Source organism: Zonotrichia leucophrys, chromosome 2, assembly GCF_028769735.1.
Source record: "Zonotrichia leucophrys gambelii isolate GWCS_2022_RI chromosome 2, RI_Zleu_2.0, whole genome shotgun sequence".
NCBI classification, from domain to species: domain Eukaryota; kingdom Metazoa; phylum Chordata; class Aves; order Passeriformes; family Passerellidae; genus Zonotrichia; species Zonotrichia leucophrys.
The window spans coordinates 91,388,791-91,410,593 of record NC_088171.1 but is presented as its reverse complement, the minus strand read 5'-3'; the positions used below and the strand labels follow the sequence as shown (position 1 = coordinate 91,410,593).

The 21,803-nt window shown below is 37.1% G+C and overlaps 1 protein-coding gene across 2 annotated transcripts in view; it reads right to left on the bottom strand.

Annotated features, from left to right (window-relative positions):
• The window catches only part of GABBR2 (gamma-aminobutyric acid type B receptor subunit 2), a 458,014-nt gene that overhangs the window by 184,708 nt on the left and 251,503 nt on the right, over positions 1-21,803 (bottom strand). For both annotated transcript variants that reach the window (XM_064705661.1, XM_064705659.1), the window contains exon 8: positions 12,302-12,362. In XM_064705661.1, coding sequence (XP_064561731.1) covers positions 12,302-12,362 — 61 coding nt within the window. The remainder of the gene's footprint in view (positions 1-12,301; positions 12,363-21,803) is intronic.

Genomic DNA, 21,803 nt, shown 5'->3' with positions numbered 1-21,803 from the left:
GAGAGCTAAAAAAGTAAATTGAATTTTCATTAAAAAAATATAATTGAAATATGTATTAACAAGGGAAACAGAAGCAAAAGTCCAGCTCAAGACCAGCCAAGGGATGAAATATTTAGCTTACACAATGGTCCATGGCATCAGTAAGGCATTCTATATTCAAAGGACACCTATCTACATATTTATGGCTTGCGAGCCCACGGTCTTTTCCAGAACTAATGTTTCTGTAAACCCCACTCTCTCCAGAGTCAGTTCACAATTGGAGTTATGTGCACCACTGATTTTATCTAGCACAATAAATCAGATAGACTAAAGCTACTTGAGTCTTTCAGGGATTAGAGTAGCTCTAAAACGCTGAAAAATGAACCTGTAACACACAGGAAATAATCTAGCATTTGGCTACAGGTTATCACTTAGGTTGTCAGCTGAATTTATCAAACCCAGATATGAGCAGTTAAAAAGCTTTTGATGATTTATAGCTTCTGTACACAACTGCAGCCTTAAATCCTACTTAACATTTTCTGGGTGTGAAAATTCACAAATTGTTTTGTTAAAAATCTGTTCTCTTCTCTGAATTCAACAAGGCCTTTGTGCATCTACTGACCTTTGGGATTCACACTTCAGAGACTTTTCAAAGTCTTCCTCTGGAGAGGGGAAGCACAGACTAAATACGTGAGCAAGTCCCTCATTTTATCAGGCTGTCTGCCATTTACTAGCACAGCCCAACACAACATTTGCCTGCTGTCACATCAGACTGCCACAGCCATGCTCCAAATGTCACATTAGCAGAGGCAGGTTAAAATCACTTTGCGTTACAACACTTTCTGCAATGACCTTTTGCAGGGCCAGAATGAGAGGAAAGCTTAACTCCCCTTGCTCTGTGCAGGGAGCCTCTCCTTATCTTTCTCCTAAATGTGAGAAACACTTTTCATTTTCAAAGGGGAGTTGTCAGCTTTTGTGAACATGCGACATTCCTGCAATCCACCGAGCTCTCTGTTGCTCCATCCTATAGCCTGTAAGGTACAAACAGCATTCTAAAACAGTAAAATTTGTTACCTGAGGATTCAGGTCTCTGTGTATGTCCTGATGTACTCAACTTTCCATTTTGACACAGGTCAGAGCAGTATGCAGGGCAATTTGCCCTACCAGGCCTATAAATAACTCAGCTTTAAAAATGGCCCAAGCAGAGTATGTGTATTACTAATTTGGATCCCATATCACACTTTTAATAGAAGCAAGGATCCATCATGATTATGTTATAGATGGGAATATAAGTTTTCCAGGGAAGAGCTATCCAGCCTGCTAAAGCAGAAGGACTGGAACAGACTGGAGACTGCCCAGGGAGATGGAGGAGTCACCATCCCTGAAAGTGTTCAAGAAATGACTGGACCTAGCACTTAGTGCCAGGCCCTATTTGACAAGGTGGTAATCAGTCAGAGGTTGGGCTTGATGATCTTGGAGGTCTTTTCCAGTTTAAAAGATTTTATGAGTTTAGGGGATACATTTTCAGTGAGGTATTACTCCTTTCCTCATCCTTCAAGCTAGTCTTTATTGGTAGATCCCAGATTATTTACAGTGGCCAAGCCACTGACAGGGAGACTGTTCCCGTGCTTCCCATGTCATGTGGGGCTTCTGAGACCACCTAGTGAGTCCAGTCAAGTCCCAAATCTGGTAAAATAAAAGTAAATTGATAATTATACACAAGGCATTAACCAGTAAAGACTGTACAGTCTGTCAAGGTCAAGCATGGCCTGGAGAGCTCTGAATTGGATATGCAGAAAGCATTTTTCCTCAAGGAGGAAAAATGTGTCTATGGCATAAAGGTTAAACAAAAAGGGGAGGAAAAAAGGGAGAACACAGCAAGCTATCAAACAGCTTCGTGTCAGTAGCTGGGGATCACATAAAATAGCACTTAGATTTATGTACAAATGACAGTTCCCTATATCTCTGCCTGACCCTGTTCCTTACATGAACAATATTAATTCAAAACATTTTTCATCCTGGCAGTTGTTTGAACTAAATCACTGCTAAATCATCTGTGGTGGAATCACTTTGTTGCAGGTAGATGTACTAGATCAATTTAATGAAATAATTTGCTTATGAGGAATTCATCCCTTGTCCTCTACAATCACTTAAGGAAAAAATTATACATGTGCTCCAGCTGAAGATAACAAATACCAAGATGGATGGAATTTTAAACAGACATTTTTCTCAACAGTCCACACTCATGTTCTCCCTTTGGTTTCAATTCTTGAAATAGTAACTCAAGAGTAAGAAAAGTATAACCCAGTCCTTTCATTGCAGGGGCAAGGGGACATTAGGGTCCATAGTAAGCTTTTAAAAAACATTTTGCCTAAGTCCAAAATGTATGGGGTGTGGTTGTTGTGGGGATTTTTGATACCAGACTCTATAAAAGAAAACTCTAAAACTCTGAAAAATGAGCTTCTTCAAAATATGAGATTACGAAGGGTCTTTAGTGACTCTTGGAATAGAGAAATGAAAAGCTACTATTTGCTGAACTGGCCTCCCCACTTTGTTTCTTTCCAAAAGGAAGGTGAGAAATTCCTATTGGAGCAAATCATCAAAATACACTGAAAATAAACAGAGATGTTTATCACAGATGTGTAACAGATTCAATGTGTAACAGATTCAATATAGTTATATTAAATAGCATGATTCAAAACAGAAAATAACACCTGTGCCATTGTAAAATACAACCAAAATTCAGACATTAAGACAAAATTATAAAGATTTCTCCTAAATCTATTAATTACATGTGCTCATTTTCTTTTACATGTTTACAGAATCCTTTAATTTCTCAGCCAGGGTACAGTGATGCTATATCAAAATAGATTATTTTTTCAAAAACTAAAATATCAGCTTAGAGAAATAGGTGCCAATACAATGACAACATGATCTTCCATGATTTGAAATTAAATAAGTATTTGTAATGGCAGAAAAAAACAAAACTATTACTAGGATGAAAAAAGGGACTAGTAAATTTGAAAATCAATTTAGCCTTTCTGTACTATAAAGAGCTAATACCTTGACTTAAACTGCTTCTGCGCTCTCAAAGTTTTAGTACAAATGCCTATATGAATTCTGCAGTATACAAATCACAACTGCCTTTAGTTACCTACACAGTGAATAAATCAATCTTCACTCTTAAAAAAAAAAAATCCATTTTCATCTCCCTTATCTGTAATAAATCAGACTTGTTTTCTCATAACACCATGATGATACTGTCACCATCCCTGAAGTAGTTCTGTGAAGGAAATTTTTGTCAAATGTACTTTGTCATATTATTCCATTGATTCAGAGATATTTTAGACTTTACATGATTATCTTCCTATCTGTAGCCTACAACTACACAAACCTTAGCATGCTAGCTTGGTGTGCTACTCAATAATTCTCTGCTTTGTCTGTTCAAATGGTAATGTCAAATAAAAAAATCTATGTCCTTTCAGTGACCTAGATAAACTTAATTTTCTTCTTTTCTATTCATTCAGAATTAAAGTTATTCTATTTCACAGTTCTGCATACCTTGAGGAAATATTTGAACTACATGTTATGGATGATGTCATTGCAGTAGACTGAATTCTCTATTAATTACACCAAATTAAATATTTTCCTGTAATATATACCAGAATTTCATGGGTTTCTTGTAAGTCTTCTGGTTCTTTTTATCCCCTTACCTTTTTTATCTTTTTATGTATTACAAATTCTTCCAAGAAAAAGCATATCTCTGAGATGTCAAGGAGAGAGATGTGCCAGCACACAGTTCTGCAGAGAGCAGCAGCTCATGGTGGCCCCATAGCCCTCAAGAAAACCTCCGTCTCTCTTCAAAAGAGAGGGAGGACTGGGTGGTGACAGGGAGGGACAGCACTGTCCATCACCTGAAATGGAACATCTGAACAAGTTAACTCTAAAAAAAGTTTAAATTACAGTGAAAGTCAGAGAGCTCTGAAAGAAAAATCAAATAATTCTTTCAGGTTCTTCTTAGACATAATTTCTTTAGTGGGTTACTAATTTCTGTTAACTTTTTGGAGCTGGATACTTCAGTCTCTGGTAAAAATTATTAACTATAAAATTATTTTCCATTGTTTTTCAACATTTTTTCTTTGCTGCTGCATTTGAAAGTTGCATTTCTTCTCAGTAATTAAGACATGTCCTAAAACATTTTTTGCACAACATAATGACAGAGGCTTATCAGATCCTGTGAAACACTTTGCCTCAGAGTGCACTGAATGAACTGAAGTGGAATCCTATGAAAATGACAGCTTCTTCCACAGTGCACGTGCTTGTCCCAGTAATAATTATTTGCACACTTCAAACCACCTCTCAAGGGATGAGCCTCTCTGTACAGCACAGGCACAGAACCCCGGTGATAAACAGGTTTCTCCTGCTCCTCACATGCACCAGGGGGAAACAATGAATGCGGCTCTTCCCAGCAATCCGTCATGCCCGCTGCAACTTTGGGTGGCACAGAAGTACCCAGCTAGCCTGAAATTAGTTGGCTTGAATGCTGATAACTGCAAAGCTGTGGCGTCCCATAGCTGTGCTCCCAAAGGAAAGGTTACCTACCAAACCACTGATCTTGCCCCTGGGCAGATTTCCAACTTCCAGTCTGCTCCATGTTATTGTTGATACACAGCTTGCAGCACCACAGTTGGCCTGTTTAAAGCCAGCTCAGGTAAAACAAAACAAAACAGAACAAAATAGAACAAAACAAAACAAAACAGAACAGAACACAACAAAAGGAGCTGCCATGACGACCAGCAGCTGCACATCAGTGTCCCCTTCCAGCGTGTCCTCCCTGGCCTCGCAGTTTATATCCACACAATAGAGCTTGCTCAAAATGAGGTGACTCAAGTAACTCCCCACCCTTAACTGCATTAATCTGTCTTTGTAAGTAATTCCCTAAGACCTCAAACAATTTCTATAGCCCTTATCTGTCCTTTCTTCAGTTTGACATCACAAGTACACAACCAGGGAACCTGAATTTTAATGCACTTTTCTGTGTTTGTAAAACAAATCAAATGAATACAATCCCCAACTCCTAATAACCAATGCCAACAGATTACAAGAGAAGCACTGGCACAGGGGAAACATTGTTTCTGGTAGGTATAGAATAGAACAAAAACTGAACAGGAAATGTCTCAAAAAATGTGACAATAAAAATCTGACAGCTATAAACATATATTAAATATAATTTCCTGTATAGTTTAATCTAACAGAGGACTTCTACAAAGGTGAGTGAAATAGTGATAATAAAATTACAGGTGATGTTCAGTGCTAGTGAGGTACAGCGTAACGTACAAGAGAAAATGAATATCAAGTATACAAATGCAGCTGTTGGTTCTAAGTAATTAAGAGCATCCAGGATGAGGCCCTGGACTTAACTGTGGCTGACTCTTTGAAAACATCTCTGGTGTGCTGTGCTCACCAGTGGCCAAAGAGGCAAAAAGAGGATGAATGTGGTAAGACAGAATATTGAGAAAGAAGTTAAAATAATGTAAAAAGGTCATTCAGAAATATGAGTTATGAAGGTGGGCATTTCAGAGCTGTGTGGCTCTCATTAAGCTCTCACAAGAGAGAATATCAAGAATATAAAAAAAAGAATATCAAGAAATGTAGAGGCCTTATTAGAATTATGGAGCAGCTTTTACATGATGAAAAAAAACAAATGGATGACAAAGACTTGCATTTCTAAAGAGACTCATTGATAAGAGAGATCTGTAAATCATGAACAATGTGCAAAAAGTAAGACACAGTTATTCAGTGCTTATCACATCACAAGAAGCTGGGTATGCCCAGTGAAATTCTAAGACAGATTTAAACATCTTGATTTAGAACAAACAGATGGAAGGGCTTTAATCATTACATGCATCATCATTTTGTGAAACTCATTGCTAGTAGATGTGTTGAAGGCCGAAAGTATAAATGGATTCATGAAAGACATGACAAATTGATAGACAATAAATCCACATGCAATGATTAAACCTTATGGTCCAAAGACACCCTCCAGCTCAAACAGGCATGGAAACATTGCCTTTTGGATCTCAGAGTGTAAACCACACACCTGTTCCGATACAGATACCCACCCATAACATAGGCATATCATCTGTTTGGGAAATCCCAGCTTCAATTCACTTTCTGCCTCAGGAGAACTGTAGTTTTTACCTCTTTCTATTTATACATACATCTGGGTAATGATTTTCATTTTTTGTCCTGCTAAATCCTTGTACAACACAGAAAAAAAATCCAGACTGATAGACCAGAAGACAAAGGGTAAGTGGCCCTGACACCTATTATCAGTTTTGGCTGAGGGATCAAAAGATTTATGTTCAAATGAATTGGATTTAAAGGAAAAGAGAGAACAACAAAACACAGAACTGATGCAGGAAGAGTAATTAAATTTTATGTTTTCTCCCTAAAAATAACCTAATCAAAATTCTAGGGTTTCATGCTTACCCTATGTATCTTACTAGAAACAATACAGAGATGTACAACAAGGGGTGTTAGTAGCATAACATGGACAAGTATTTGCAAATAAAGTGCCGGAATCACATTACAGACACTGCAGTGGAGCAACAGCTCCAGAGGAAATACAGCTGGAGTTGTAGGGAACTCAAGATGTAATAAAAGTCATCTGTCTGTCTCAAGGCACAATGAATACATCTACAGCACGTCAGGCGTCTGTTTAGCTTGCTTTTCAAAACTTCCAAAGATAGCAAATTTATACACTTTCCAGAGTTTAAATATCCTTTTCATTAAGAAGTTTTTCCTAACATTGGCTCAAATCTCCACTCCTATTCAAATCTCTTAATATTCAATCAGATGATGAGGACAAGGACAAGAAACTGTTTTATCAGCAGCTGTCATGCATTTTGACCATGTTCTCTAAGCTTAGATATTTTGGTTTTTGTATTAAGGTATGATCCTAATCTTCTGTTTTCTCTGCACATTTTTCTTAAATCAGCACTGGACAGAGCAGTTAGCTACAGCCTTTTGGCACCAGGGAGATTAAAAGGATGCTATTATTTTTACATCCCAGTGCAGAAATTTTCTTTTTTACCTTTTCATGTTTTTGCTTATTCATGTTCATTCATCTACTGTAATCTTTAGTCCTTTTTATGTAAAACTATGGACTGGTGAATTGCTCTCCATTTTGTATTTGTCCAAAACTTTGCTCCCAATGTAGCACCAGACATTTGACCTAAAAAATCAGCATTCTTTTTCTCTTGGTTACTTCTTCCAATTATTAATATTTGTTTGAATCCTTGTCTAGTCCCCCTTGTACTTGGTGAGTCTCCCAGAGATCATTGTACATTGTGATAATGATCTATTCTAGTTAATCTTCTTAATCAATAATGTCAATATTCAGTGACTCCAGATTTAAGGCACACCCTTTCAGAGCTCTTTTTGGTATAATTCTCCATATTGAAATGGGACTTCATACCAGTTTTGTGAATACTTTTATATTCATATAGATCACGGGCTAGTAGAAGGTGCATGGCATGGGGGTTGTAGCTAGATGATCTTTAGGGTCCCTTTTAACCCAAACCATTTTATGATTCTGTGAATTGATCACTGAGCTAAAAAAAAATCACTGGTTACTAAGGTATGGAAAGTTGCAATAAAATTACACTACTCATATGGAGGTAGAAATGGACTCGATATGGTACAGCAAGAAGTCTACAAATCACACATTCATGTGATTACAGTCAAGACCTCCCATTAGAATGTGTCAGAAGTAAAATTTCTGACTTCTTCAGTAATTCTCTTTTTTGCTTGAAAAATTATAGTTTTTTATGATATGGTGATCTTTTCCAGAAGGGTCCAGCTCAGAATCCTCTGCCCAGGATAAACAGTCCACAGTTTAATTTATGTCTTTATTACTCTTTACATGACACTAGCAATTATTTATTGATCATTACTAAAAAAATGCTAAATAACAGAATTCTGAATTTCTTTATAGACATTTTTTCTAAATTAATATCTAGATATTTGAAGGTATTCCTTAATCTTAAATATCTTAATATTTATAAGGAAATTTTATGCTGACTTTTAAAGTTTTTTGCAGAAGCAGTGAAATATTAATCGACTGATTCTGGATATTTGGCACCATGATTTCCATATATATATATGTTTGCATTTTCAGAGTTCTTGCTAAATATTTTCTATTCATTGGACAGTATTCCTTCAACATTATCATAGAAAAAAAATCCACAGACTGGTTCTTTGGGATATATATTGGACAGATGCTAAATATTAAAAAAAATATTCTAAGGCAATTAGTCTCATTATTTATATGAGCCTTTGTGGAAGCCAGAACCAACAGTAGTTATGAGTATGCTGGACTGTATTTAGTGTAATAGAAGGAAACTTTTCCAGGGTTGGATTGACGCCCCTGAAGAAGAAGTTATAGATGAACTGAGGATGCAGGAAAGCAATCCTGGGTATTTGCTCACCCTCCCATTCACTGTAGAGTAGACATTTGCTTGTCCACTTCTTTTGATTAAACTTAGAGAAGAATATCTGGGGCTTTCACTGCAGAAGTTCATTAAGGCTTTTTCTGAGACAACCAAAGGTTTTACACTTGACAAGTCTCGCTCTCCCCCTTGCTTGGTGCACAGATCAGCTTTCAACACTAACAAATGGCACACCACATTACCTGGCTAAATGAGTTGAAACTGAATTCTGAATTCTTTCCAGAAAGACACAGCAGGTGATCACTCACTTCCTAAAGGTTTTTCCAATATGCAGTACCACAGGCTTTTGCTCTTATCTCCACAAAGCACAATTTCTGCACATTTCCATTGTATTTGTTTAAAATTCTTTCATTTTCCTTTTTAACCTATTTCAACACAGATGTCTCTTAGGTTTTGTTTAATGCCTGACAGAAATAGGAGTCTGACTGAAAGCAAGGTGCCTTCTAGGCTCCAGTCAGGTTAATTAGAAAGCATCTGCCAAAGTGAAACATTTTGAAGGACAGGTATAGATCTGTTCTTGAAGCCTCCTGTATCAGAGCAATCTACAATCTCAGCTTTGTTACTGCCCTCCTTGCTCCCTGATACGCCCCCAAAAGTTGTCAGGACTCTTTCAGCTCTCACTAGACAAAAGGTTTTGACCATCTACTCCAACTATGCATCTGACTATGAGAAGAGTTCTTAAATTGCACCCATGGAAAATCTGCCATTCATTCAGAAGGATGTCAGCTTCAAATATCAATTGGATATCTCAGCTAAACTAACACTCTGCTCTTTATTTACCAGTAAGGTAGGAGGAGAAAATGCTATTGCATGTGCTTTGTATTCTTTGTTGCATACTAAATAATTCCTGGGAGGTATTCATGATCTATACAGCAGCAAGCAGTTTGGTCACAGCTATCTCTGGCACCATCTGTTTGACCACTTGCAAAAGTAACAGACTGCACAGAAGCTGAAAAAGAGGCATGACTAGCATGAGTTTGGGAAAAACTGTATCTAGATCCAAAATTAAACCAGCTATTCAGAATTTCATCACACTGTGTCAGCTCTACTGCAGTTACCCCTTGAACCCTCACAGGCTGGTTTTCCCTTGCCTCTGGCAGATGTGCTTGTCTGCTTTTTCCATAGCCAAAATGTTTCCAGATAGTCTCATTAAAACAAAAGTTTCCAGCAAAGAACAGAAAATTTTGCTCCTGAGACTGCCCTGCTGATTTTTCTACCCAAGCAAATGAGGAACAGAGGTTTTGGCCATATTCTGATACATGATTACCTATTTATCTGCTTTATTTTTCTGCATTGAATTATTTCAACTGTGACCAACTGACAACTTTAATTTAAATTGTTAAAGAAATTATAAAGCTGCGTAGATGAAAAATTGATTCTTGAAGTATGGAACACTAACACTGGATATTCCTAATTATTATGTTTGGATAATAACCTACTAATACTTTTCATATAAGCTATATTCATAATTACAACTAATCTTACAAAAGCATTTAAAAGACATCTTTGATGTGGTCTTTTTTACTTGAAATCATCATGATTTCTATTGTTTTCTTTAAAAAAACCCCTTTAACCAATGATTTGTATATCTGTCTCATGCTTGATCACTCCTAATAGCTATAACTACAAAGGAAAACCCCATTTACCATTTTAAACACTGGACTTAATTAACTTCTTTAGATTACTAAGAACTTTCCCAATAGTCCAAGAATTATTAAATGTTAATGAGAATGTTATAGAAAGTTTCCTAACCAATAAAGGATTCTTTTGAACAAATTAATAATGTCTGCAATTATACCACAAGTATTGAATATAAAAGCTTTGAACAAAACTAATACCAATAAAAGAAGAACAGAAAAATCCTTGATAATATTTAGACTATCATTTGTAGTTAAAAAAAGGAAAGCTTTCATCTGTATTGTTATACTGTTCCTTATTTCAATTTCTCAAACATTTTTGCACATTCTCTTTATTTCCAAAATGGGTAAGAAACTAAACAAAACTTGAGATGAACCTTAAGATGTGCTGACCAACTATTGCTTGCATGGTAGAAATCCAGCCCTTCTCTGGCATTTCTGCACAGGATACCTGAGGGTTTTTTTTTCCTGTGGGTTAATTGGAAACCTTTATCTGATGATCAAAATACTGAGTATGTGCCTGAATCACTTCTGAAATAGTAATTTTGAAATTGCAAGGGATTTTAAAGGGGTGGCTGTCTCTTCTGTTTTTACTGATCTAACAATATTTCAGCTGACGATAAAATCATTGGTATTAAATAGTATCTGATATGAAACTGAAAATATTGTAAAGAACCTCAGTTTGAATGGTTGGAGATAAAAATCAATATAAAATCAGCTATTCTGGACTTCTACTGTTCTTCTGGATTAGTTCAGATGACTAATATTAGTTCAGCTGACATATATTGCACCTCCCCAAGATCCCAAATCACATTCTTAATGCACAGAGGGAATATGCCAAACTTCCCCCTTGCTCAGGTGCTCTAGGAGGGTGCATGTAGCTACCTTAGGCAAAATGCATTAGAGCTCCTCCAGACTTTTTGAGGAATAAACACCTCTTGTAAAAATTTTCTCATGATTCTTTCATATGGCTGTAAACACCACTATTATGGAAAAAAAATGGGGGCAGGGGGGAGGAAGAAGAGGAAGCAGTCAATATTCATCATTAGCATTGAGCAAGAATTCCTAAATTACATTACTGTGTCTGCAAAGTTTTGGTGGGTTGAAATGCTTCCGGGAGCATGAGTTAATAGCATCACTTACTGCTGTGAAGGCAAGAGCAATTCTGAAGATTGCTTCAGTAATTCAGAATGAGTAACAACAGAACCCCTTGAGTGCATTGCTGTTCATTAATAATAATGTCCATACATCAGACAATTTCTGTTTAAAGAATGAGCCTTTGTAACTTGGTCAGCAGGATTATGTTTAAAGAGCTCTCCTGAAAACAAAGGGAGAGCAAGCTTCTCTCTCATGCATTGTATGAAAAGAATTTGCCAGCTTACGACTACCCTCACGAGACCATCCAAATGCAATCATCTCCTGTTTTATCTCAGCCTCAGCCTGGGGAAAAAACCCACATGAATTGCATTCTATAAACTGCAGAAACAAGTACAACATGAATCACCATTTCTGCAGAAACCTCTCCCAGCAAGTGCCTCATCCTGGCTGCAAATGGCCCCTGACAAATCCCTGCGGCTCCATTTGCGGTCCCTGCCGCTGAGACCATTCCCTGCAGGAGCGGCTCAGGCTGAGAGGATGCAGCAGGCTTGGTGAGTTGTGCTGTGGAGCATGTTGCCTCCAAGGGATGGGGTCAGCAGTTTGTGTCCTCTGCACGCTGAGGGACTGACTCCTGAAGCAACTTTTAGCAAGCAGTTGCAGAATGTCAAAAGTGAGTCTTCAGAGAGCGCAAAATTTAACTTGAAAGAGCCTAACAACAAAAATCCTCTTTAAATTCCACTTCACATTGGTTTTAAAGAAAAAACTGTATTAAAAAGTGGATACTTATCTGACCAGTAGGTTTTTTAAAACAGGTACAAGTTGCTATAGATCAGTACTTTCTTTAAATATGGGGATTGTAATTGAGAAAAATTCCTGGAAATACCTCACAGCATTCAAGGTTCAGAACACCACATTTTAAACAGGTAATAAACACTTATTAGGTTCCTTTCTGCATCTTCCAAGCAGTTCCTTTTCAAAATAATTGTACATATTTAAAACATCCTGTAACAAATGCAACTGACATAAAAGTTTGAAACTGCGTACATAATATAATAAAAATTGTTTGCAACTTACCTTGGAATTGCGTAAATTTGATGGTTCCCATCCTCTCTCCATTTTTGAAAACAACATCACCCTAAATGAAATAAATAAACACCTTAAAAGTTTTATAAATCTCTCATAATACAGCTTAATATTAACATTTTAATTTTCCATTAACTATTAAAATTATCAAAGCAATGTTTAAAATCTGAAGAGGGAAGATTCAAAAAGATTCAAAATAACTCAAGAACACGTCCTTAAAGCCTTCTCTTCTACAGATTTCAAGTGGCCTTTGAAAGTTGCCCAGTGTTACCACCCATTTTTCATTTCAAGGACATGGAAGCACAATAAAGCCAGTAGCTTCCTGAATTTCAGATGATAAGATATAGGCAAACAATTGATTTTCACTGTTTGCTTTATGAAGGAGATGCAAAAACCTTCAAAGATCACACAAGAAAATAGTTTTCCACTTCATTCACCCACCATACAGTTCTCCAAATGGCTCTAGAAGCTTTTTATCTTGTCTTATATACTTATCCTACTAGATAATAGATACCAGTACCTCCTTTGGCTTATTTTTGTTCTATACCAACATGTGTGTCCTAGTATTCATTTTAATTGTAATGTCATTAAGTCAGTACTAACATTTGTGGTGCTATACTCCTCAATATAATGGTCATGTAATGCTAAAACCTTCTTACATATCCCTAGGAAATTACTCCCATCTTTTATCCCATCTTTCTGGATTAAATTAAGAAAAGATCTTGGTAAATTTCCTCCTTAGTTCAGCTATGTAGTCAAGTGAGTATAAAAGAAGAGGGTTTCATTTATTTATGGTAAGTATTTTTAATATTTTGAACCTCTAGTGGAGAGCTGAATGCTGTCAAAAAAGATTGCTGTTCTACTTCATCCGTGGTTTGGCTTATTAACACCATCTCCATAAATCTTTGTTTTGGCAGACATCAGAGTAAAAGAAACCAAATGGTAAACCTGTGAGGCCACAGTACATTTCTCTGTACCAGACTATTATTTTTTGGATGACCCTTTCAGGTCACTGGAGGGATGCACTGAAGGCCCCTGAAGTACTGAAGTCAGGTCCCTGCAGGAACAGTGCAACAATTTTGTAGTACAGCACACTCAACTCCCGGCCATTTTCTGCAAACCACAGAATACCATTTCCCTCTGATAAATAAAAGAAACCTTAAACAAGTGTAAGCCATATTGTGCTAAACTTCAAGAAGCAAAACCCCCAATCTTCTGGCTATTTTATTTAAAAAAAGATAATTTCATTTGAAGAAAAAAGGATATAAATAGAAAATAAAATGTTGAATCTAATTTTATCAACCACAATAATGCTAGTAAGAATAAACCAATCAGTGTTTCAGAAACCTGTCTTTAGGAATTATTTGCTGATTTATGGCATGAGAAGTGAACTATAATCTGATGATGTTCAAGAGCTCACATCAAGCCGTTTCTTTGTTACTGAGATAACACACCATAAGATTTAGCTGGAGACTTGTCTTCTTTACACTTGAGATTCATAAATTACTAAAAGTGGGGTTTTTTTATTTAAAGTGGCGGATGTTTGAATAATAGATATTACTAATAGACACATAAGGATGTGATGTTCCAAAAGCCAGTCTTAGCACTATTTTGTCCTTTCTTTTTACTTCACCACACACTCCAGCACATATGCCAGTACAAACTGCAGTTTATGGTGTGACCCACCATAAAATCTAGATCTTATGAAATCCACGTGAACATAGCAACACACAAAATCCTCTTTTACCTCCCACTGTGTTTTTCTGACATTACACAGGCATATTTAGATATGACTAGCAAAAGGATCAGGGACTGTATAGAATTAAAGAAAATAATTGAAGCAACGTTGATACTAGCTTCTTCAGAACACGATCAGCATATTTAAAAAATATTTCTTGATCAAGTAAAAATTTTATTTCAAGAGACAGACAAAAAAGACCTCGGTCCGGAACAAGCATTTAACTGCGCAAGTGAACAACTTGCACTTAAAACAAACCCCATATTTTACTATAAATTAAATAATAAATTAGCAAAACTTTCATCTTCCATTACACACAGGTCATCCCAATGGAGACCAACAGAAACCACACTGGTGTCTTAGTGCCTATTTAATTTTCTTCAGTCTACCCTCTACATTTCTTTTTCTTTACTAGTTGTAAAGATGAATGCCAGAGTAAATAGAATCTGCCTAGCTGATCTGCAGCACAATGAGCTGTGGACAGGCATCTTCACCCTAGCAATGACCCTTGAAAAGTTGATGGGAAGGAAATAGAAAGTTTGTGGCTTGGAGTCCAACAGACAGAGACGTGAGCAGAGGGTGGAAAAGGAGCTGAATGAGCTCAGTCTGGCACAGTCTGCCTGCCCTGGATATTGGTGCTGCTGTGTACAACCACCACAGCACACAGAATTTCATTTTTTTGGCCCAAATACATCCCTGTATTTGGGATTCACTGCAGCTGTATAACTCATCATACAACGTTGTACAGGTGTACTTTTATTTAGTTTTCTTAAATGTACCACCACCCATAAGTATAAACCATACTAGTCTCATAGTACAAGCTAGGTAATTTGAACAACAGAATTATAGAAGCTTATGCTGTTGTTGGTTTTTTTAAGGTTTATTTCTTTGCTTTTTGATACATCTCTGACCTGCTTCCCTTCTAATTGTCTTTTTTTTTCTTTTTTTTTCTTTTTTTTTCTTTTTTTTCCCCTTCCCTTAAAACACTTGAATGTCCTCTACAAATGATGAAAAACAGATTGGATCAAACATTTCAAGAGCATCAATCTCACCCTTGCCACATACAAGGACATCATCTCCCTATTTCTTGTGAGTACCATCATCTTTTTTGTGCTCTGTTTCACTTTGTTATACAGAGTAACTGTTTCACCCCCTTAATAAAAGACATTTTTACCCTCCTTGGATGTAGTCTTTCCCTTTTATCTTAAGTCATTAGTCCCTTATTTGTGGTCAGAATAAGAAATCCACATCATCCATTCACACTTACAAATTATTAGCCAACACATTATTGGCTTTATTATTGGATTTATTTCTGACACACGGGACTTCCCCTGTCTTTCCAGCAGTCATTTGTCTCCACTTGGGAGGAACTGCATATAATGCTTCTCTATTTTTTTCTAGTGGTTAAAAAGCAGGGCTCTTTGCTATGTTATGAACATGTCATCAGCTCTTTTTGAGCTACTGAGCACTAGTATTTATTGCAATTTTCTTTGCATTATCTTTGACAGTATTATTATTCAGCTCTGGACAGAGGCCCATGCCAAAGTTAGAATTCTTTTATTCTTCATACACTGAAATCCACAGCCAGCATATTTTTTCCATTCATATTTTTAGTTGTCTTTGTCTTCTTCAATCAAACCAGAGTTCATAAGTTTCTTAACTGCTCTCTCAGTCAGGGCCAGGTCTGCATTTTGACCATCAATTAATTTACTGTGTACTTTCTTCTGCAAACTATCTCAAATTTAGTAAACAGAGAAATAAGTGCATAGTATTTACTTAATAATTATTAGTACTATCCCTAGAGGAAATGTCTGCTTTAGACCATGTTTACTTCCTCCTTCAGCAGTCTTCCACCACATGGCATCTAACAACATTTATTCAACTGTTTATCATTTACCCAGCCTATACTTGTTATCTTATTGCTGGTTTGAAATGTCATAAATATACATTCAAGCCAAATTAATGATACAAATTCTCCTCTATCAGAGGAAAGACCATGAGAGCGTTGACAGAAATACCACAGCTGGATGCAAGACAGTCAAACACCACAGGACTTCTGTGCCCTGAGTGCTTTCTGATGGGCCAATACATTTCAGGACACTGCTTCAGCTCCACTTCACTCAGTCCAGAAATCTGGGCTACTCTGCCCTGTAGACAAGTCATTTCACATAGAACAGTATTTAAAGCCAGTGGCTTTTCATGAAACATCTGAGACTACACCACTCCAAAACTGACCATCAGTATTTTCCCAAAAAAAAGTTAGCTCATTCACTTTTAGGGTACTTAAGTGAGATATTTGATAACAAGTAAACAATCTAAAAAATTGCATGCAGAAAGACCTGAAAAGCATTAAGATAACTATGACAACTGAAATAATATTTTACATTATTTTATATATTTTTATATATTTATATAATATATAAAATTAGATCTGTCTCTTGAAGTTCTGTTGCATCTGCTGAAATCAAGGTGTACTTCTGAACTTGTAGTTTCCTTTTTGGTCTATGTCCAATAAAAGTACCAGCCAAGGATGGTGAAGCATCCCAGGATATGAAACCTAAGAGTTTGCTAGCACTCAGAGGTCAGCTTACTGGCCTCTCACATTGCTCCTAGCTCTACACCTACCTGGTGGTAGCTCAGCATTCATCAGGCCCCTGTGTGAGCTGTAGCGGCCTGCTAAACCAGCAAAATACATTCAGTGGTTTTGTTTTTTTGGGTTTTGTTTTTGTTTCTTTGGGTTTTGCTTTTTTTTTTTTTGGGGTTTTGTTTGTTTGTTCTTTTCTTGCTTTGATAAGTGGGCGATATGTTGTTTCTGAATTACTGAACCAGAGCCAGCGCAAAGGAGCCCAGAAAGGATGCAGGTACTAGCAGAAGGAGGTAGGAGGAAGGGAGCAAGACACTCTCTGTTGGCCCAGATCCTTTTATAAGTCTTTCTATGCTTTCATGCAATCCACACAGCCTGTTACTCATATGCTGCACTCAATTTACTCATTCAGGATTCCTTAGCTACTGACACACCTTCCCTGACACACGCAAAGCAACAAGCTGGGATTCTCTGGCTCTTGGTTCTGCAAACTGTGGGCAATGAAGAGCTACACACATGAATCCTTAGCCTCTTCCACCCTCCAAACTTCATGTCCAAGACAGTGGTGTTTATAGAGAAAGGGAATATCATTCATTCTACCAAAAAGGCTTTTAGCTCTGCAAGTATAACCTCACTTCTGAAACAAAGCAGCAAGCTTCCAGCTGAGGGCAGCTCGTGCTCTACTCTTCTGGTTTCAACCTAGTTACATCACTCATTCAGCTGCAGACAAAGAGCTAAGCACAAGAGAGGTAAGCAGAGTGCAGGAGAGGGTACCGGGGAGACAGCAGTGACGGTATAAATCCTTATGGGATAAAGAAGTAACATCATCTTTGGATAAATGAGAGGAGAGCAGAAGGCAGAAGGTGACTAAAATTAAAATGCTCCATCAAATCAACAATGCTTCTCAGTCCATGATTTTATATCTTTAGACTGTTGTGGATAAAATGTTTCTAGAACATTCGATGAAAGCAGACTCAGTGACAGCTGCTTTTCAGGCCTTGAGTCTATTTCCAGAAAAGGTGTTTCCTTCAAAATTTTCAACATTAAGGGCTAAAATCTGAAACAGTTTACAGTCCATTGGGATGTCTCTTCCTTTCCTTTTTTCTCTCTAATGAAATTTTCCAAAAGCTTTGGGTAACTGAACCCTGTTGTCTGGAGAGCAGCAGAGCAAAGAGCAGGGTGAAGCATAGCTGAAAACCTGGTCTTGGCTAACATTTTATAAATTAATCAGTACTACCATTCTCATCTAAACAGGAACTTTTGTTCTAGCCATGGCAGAGCAGGCATGAAATAGCAGAAAAAAAAGGAACAGGCTTATTTCCATACATTGAGATCAATCTGCACCATAGCAATGCTATGCATATGTTTAAAAAACATGCCCACAAACAAAGTAGTTTCCCACACACAAAAACACTGGTTATGGAGAAAAGCCAGTGTGGAAGAAGGAAGATAAATTGTTGGAAGACAATTGCTGAAAAAAAAATAATTCTGGTAATCATGATAGTGATGGAAAAGAAGAATGAAGAATTGGCATTCATCAAATCCCTTAATATTGGAACTAGGAGGCACTCATGTATTAGGACTTTGACTTAACACAGAAAAATCAGTGATGTTTTCCACACTATTCCTTTGCACAGCAGGTAATGACCTGAAATTTGCATTGAGTGAGGATTACTTATATATTTTTTCACTTAGAAACAGAGGACTGGGACATGACCCACTCTACGGATCTCACGCGACACTTCATATATTCTTATGTAGCTGCTGTGAGCTCTTGGAAGTCAGACAGGTAAATGGAAAATTATATCCCAGAGATAGGTCAGAGATCAGGAAATATTAATGATTTTTAAGTAGGTTACAGAAACTGCACTAATAAGAAGGAAGTATGGGATAAGCAGATGTACAGATTCACATTGGAGGCAATTTGGAAATAAAGAACCCAGAAGAGAGACATCTAAGTTCCTTTATTTCCTCCCCCATGGCAAAACCTGTTCTGGACAAAAATATACAGCAATTTTAATAAAAAAGGTGGGCTTTGTGTCTCATATTTGCCAAGATCTTTGTTAGCATTAGCTTATTCAAGTAGTCTGTGGCATTGCCCACTGTGTTCTTCTTTGGTATTTGTCTACTTTAAATGCCTACAGAATAAGTAATAGGGTTTCTCAAAATTAAAAAAAAAAAATCCTGATCCATAAAAAAATTTCTTTAGACTATCTTGAATTACAATAATTTCCCAAAACCAAGTTTTATGAAAAAAAAAAAAAAAAAAAAGCTACAGTGCATCTCCTAATATCATGACAGCAATGAGTCCTGTTCCATAGCTGAGCCAGAAGAAATGGGAACTGAAGATCAACAGCTACAGTTTCAAATTAAGTATAGCATCTTTATGTCTCTATCATTCACATAAATCCTCAATCTAGGATTGTGTGGAAATACAAAGTACTGGTAGCCTTACCAAAATGGTTTCATCATGCTGCCACTACACTCCCTTCTAAATGATGAGTTTCAGCCCATTCAGCTTCTTCTTCCAAGGAGAGGGGATTTTTTTTTTTTTAATTTTGTCTCTCTCTCCTCTCTAAGCCCCTGTTACAATTTTTTTTTATTTCCTGACAAAGGCATAACTGAAACACAGATGCTCTTGCTGTGCAGAAGGATGCCTGTATTTCTAACTAATATTTTGCTAGCTGATCTTTACCATATATTAGGCAGAACTTCAGCTCCTTTTTTTGGTCTTTTTTTTAAGGTAAGTGAAGGAACCAGAAGAGGAACAGACAGAATTTCTTTCCTCCATCTCATCAGAATCCTGTATCATCAGTTGTCACTGAATAAAAGGGTGCTGTTGGCAGCACAATGACATAAGCCCAGACTAAGCTGCTCCATTAGATTAGCATTTAGATGCATCTAAACAATTTTACACAGCTATGCTGAAATAAGACAGCACAATCATAGCATTTCTTTCAGCACAGCAAGCAAAGGCATCATTTACGAACATCTGAGCACTCCGTTTACACATAGAAGCAAGATTAAGGGAATAATGTCCCTGACAAGGTACCAGCAATTCATAAGCAGCTAAAAGGGGGGAGAAAAGGATGCTAGCCAGGAAATCATGCATCAAACAGTATCGCACCTGCTGGCCATTGCAGGTGAAGAAACACAAAACCTTTATGCTTTGTTACTCATTAATGTGCTTTTACATATTCACCTGGGCTTATGGCCAACAAAAGGCAAAGCAGTTAGATGCTCTTTTATTCTTTATGGCCATATGATTTTTACCCAGTGACAGGGTTTTTTGTGAGTAATTTCTGTCAGTGATCAGGCAAACTCTGTGTTGGATATCATTAGTGGTCATAGGTTTAAAAGCATGGCAGGAAAGAAATTGAAATGAAACATATATATTTGAGAAGCTATTTTGCAAGTTTTTTTTTTTTTTCCTGAGTGCTTCAGAAACAAAATGACAGGCCCTGGAACAGTGTGAAAAAAATGCTTTCAAGTCTGGTGATATATTTGATATATAACAGCACTGACTGTTGGTATTTAGCCAATTTCCTGATCTATGGCTGGCCTCTGAAGCATGAGAAATGTAATTCTTTTTCTCTTCACTCAATCTCTTCCAGAAGTGTATAAAATCATTGATGTAAACAACCTGTCTTTCAAGGTGGCAAGAGAAAAGGAAACAGTCTGAAGCACTGGGACTAGGAACTCAAGCCCTTCCCACTGTGTATAAAAGAGTAAATATGAACTGCTGAGGTGGTGTTCAGGATTGTTCTTATGAGGTTGAGTCCCTGATGATTTCAGTTTCTAGCTTTCTGTGTCTGTAGAAACAGGGTAACAGCATGTTATCTTCCACCACCATGGGGTTTTTTCCCTCTGCTTTTGCAAGAATGATTCATAAAAGATGGCAAAAAGCCTTTTAAGGACACTGCATTAAGCAGCAGCTCCATCTCTTCAACAGTGCAATTTCATATGATGTTCTGAAGTAATTTCTTCCATTTTCTTTAAACTACATTAATCTCAGAAGAGAGCAGAACCGCAAAGGCTGTATTTAATTTGTTCTGATGATCACCCAAATGACTGCAGGACCCTCTGCCTCATCTCTGTGCACCTCCTGCCCAGGCTCTGTCACATTGGCTGGACACAGGAGATTACTTTGTTTACTTTGCTTTTTCTAAAAAGCAGGCAGCCTCTGTTATTAACAAGGGCTTCATGTCCAAAACAGACCACACTGGCACTACCCATGTGCAAGTGCTGAGCACAGTATCTTCAGACTATTATCTTTCTAAATTAGCAACTTTAATTCAAAACTGCCTTAACAGGAAAGGGGAATTAAAAATTTTCCATATACCAGACAGCTTAACAAATCTCTTTCTAAGTATGTACACCTGTCAGTTGTGGATGAGTCTCCCTACTACTGGGTAGAGAAAAGACTGTGATAGCAGACTCATTCCCAGTGTTACGGGGCTTCTTTACATCCGAAAATTCCCCTGCAGGCAGAATGTAAACTGATGCTGACCAGGGAAGACTGAGAAAGCTAAAAAATGGACTGTTTTGTAGCAAGCAGCTATCCATGTCTAGAACACTAACACTGATTTTCTCTCTTTTTGCACAGTACAAGCTCTTACATAGGAACTGTTTAATTCAATATTCATAAAATGTTTCTAGTGATTAGAGTATTTTAAACTTCTCTTTGGCAAATCAAGACAGCTGAAAGCCCATGGGAACTGGCTGTCCAGGACATTGACTTTCTAATACATTTCCCAATAACCATCGCTGAAATGGGCCCATTTTTCATTACAGAACGAAACAACAATTTTTGTTCATTCAAATTTAAAGCAAGCTTCTAACAACCTTTTAATTTAGCCCAGTTGTAGTTTTGGCTTTACTTGGCAATTGCCAGTATCGTTATGACATTTAAGATGTCTATTTCTGTAAAACCAGAAAGCCTAGCCTAAGTTTTTTTCCAATCCTAGGACTCTCAGATTTACTTTTCTTTAAAATTTCAGATTATGTCTATATTGCTATCAGAAAGGACTCCTGAAGAGAGCTATGTTTGATGATAATGAAGTAGAAGTTTCATCCTCTTCCCTTTCTTCAGCACTGCATTGCTCCAGGTGATGCTTTCATCAGCATCAAATTCTGACTGAAATCTGCAGAGAAGAGCATTAGCATTGCTG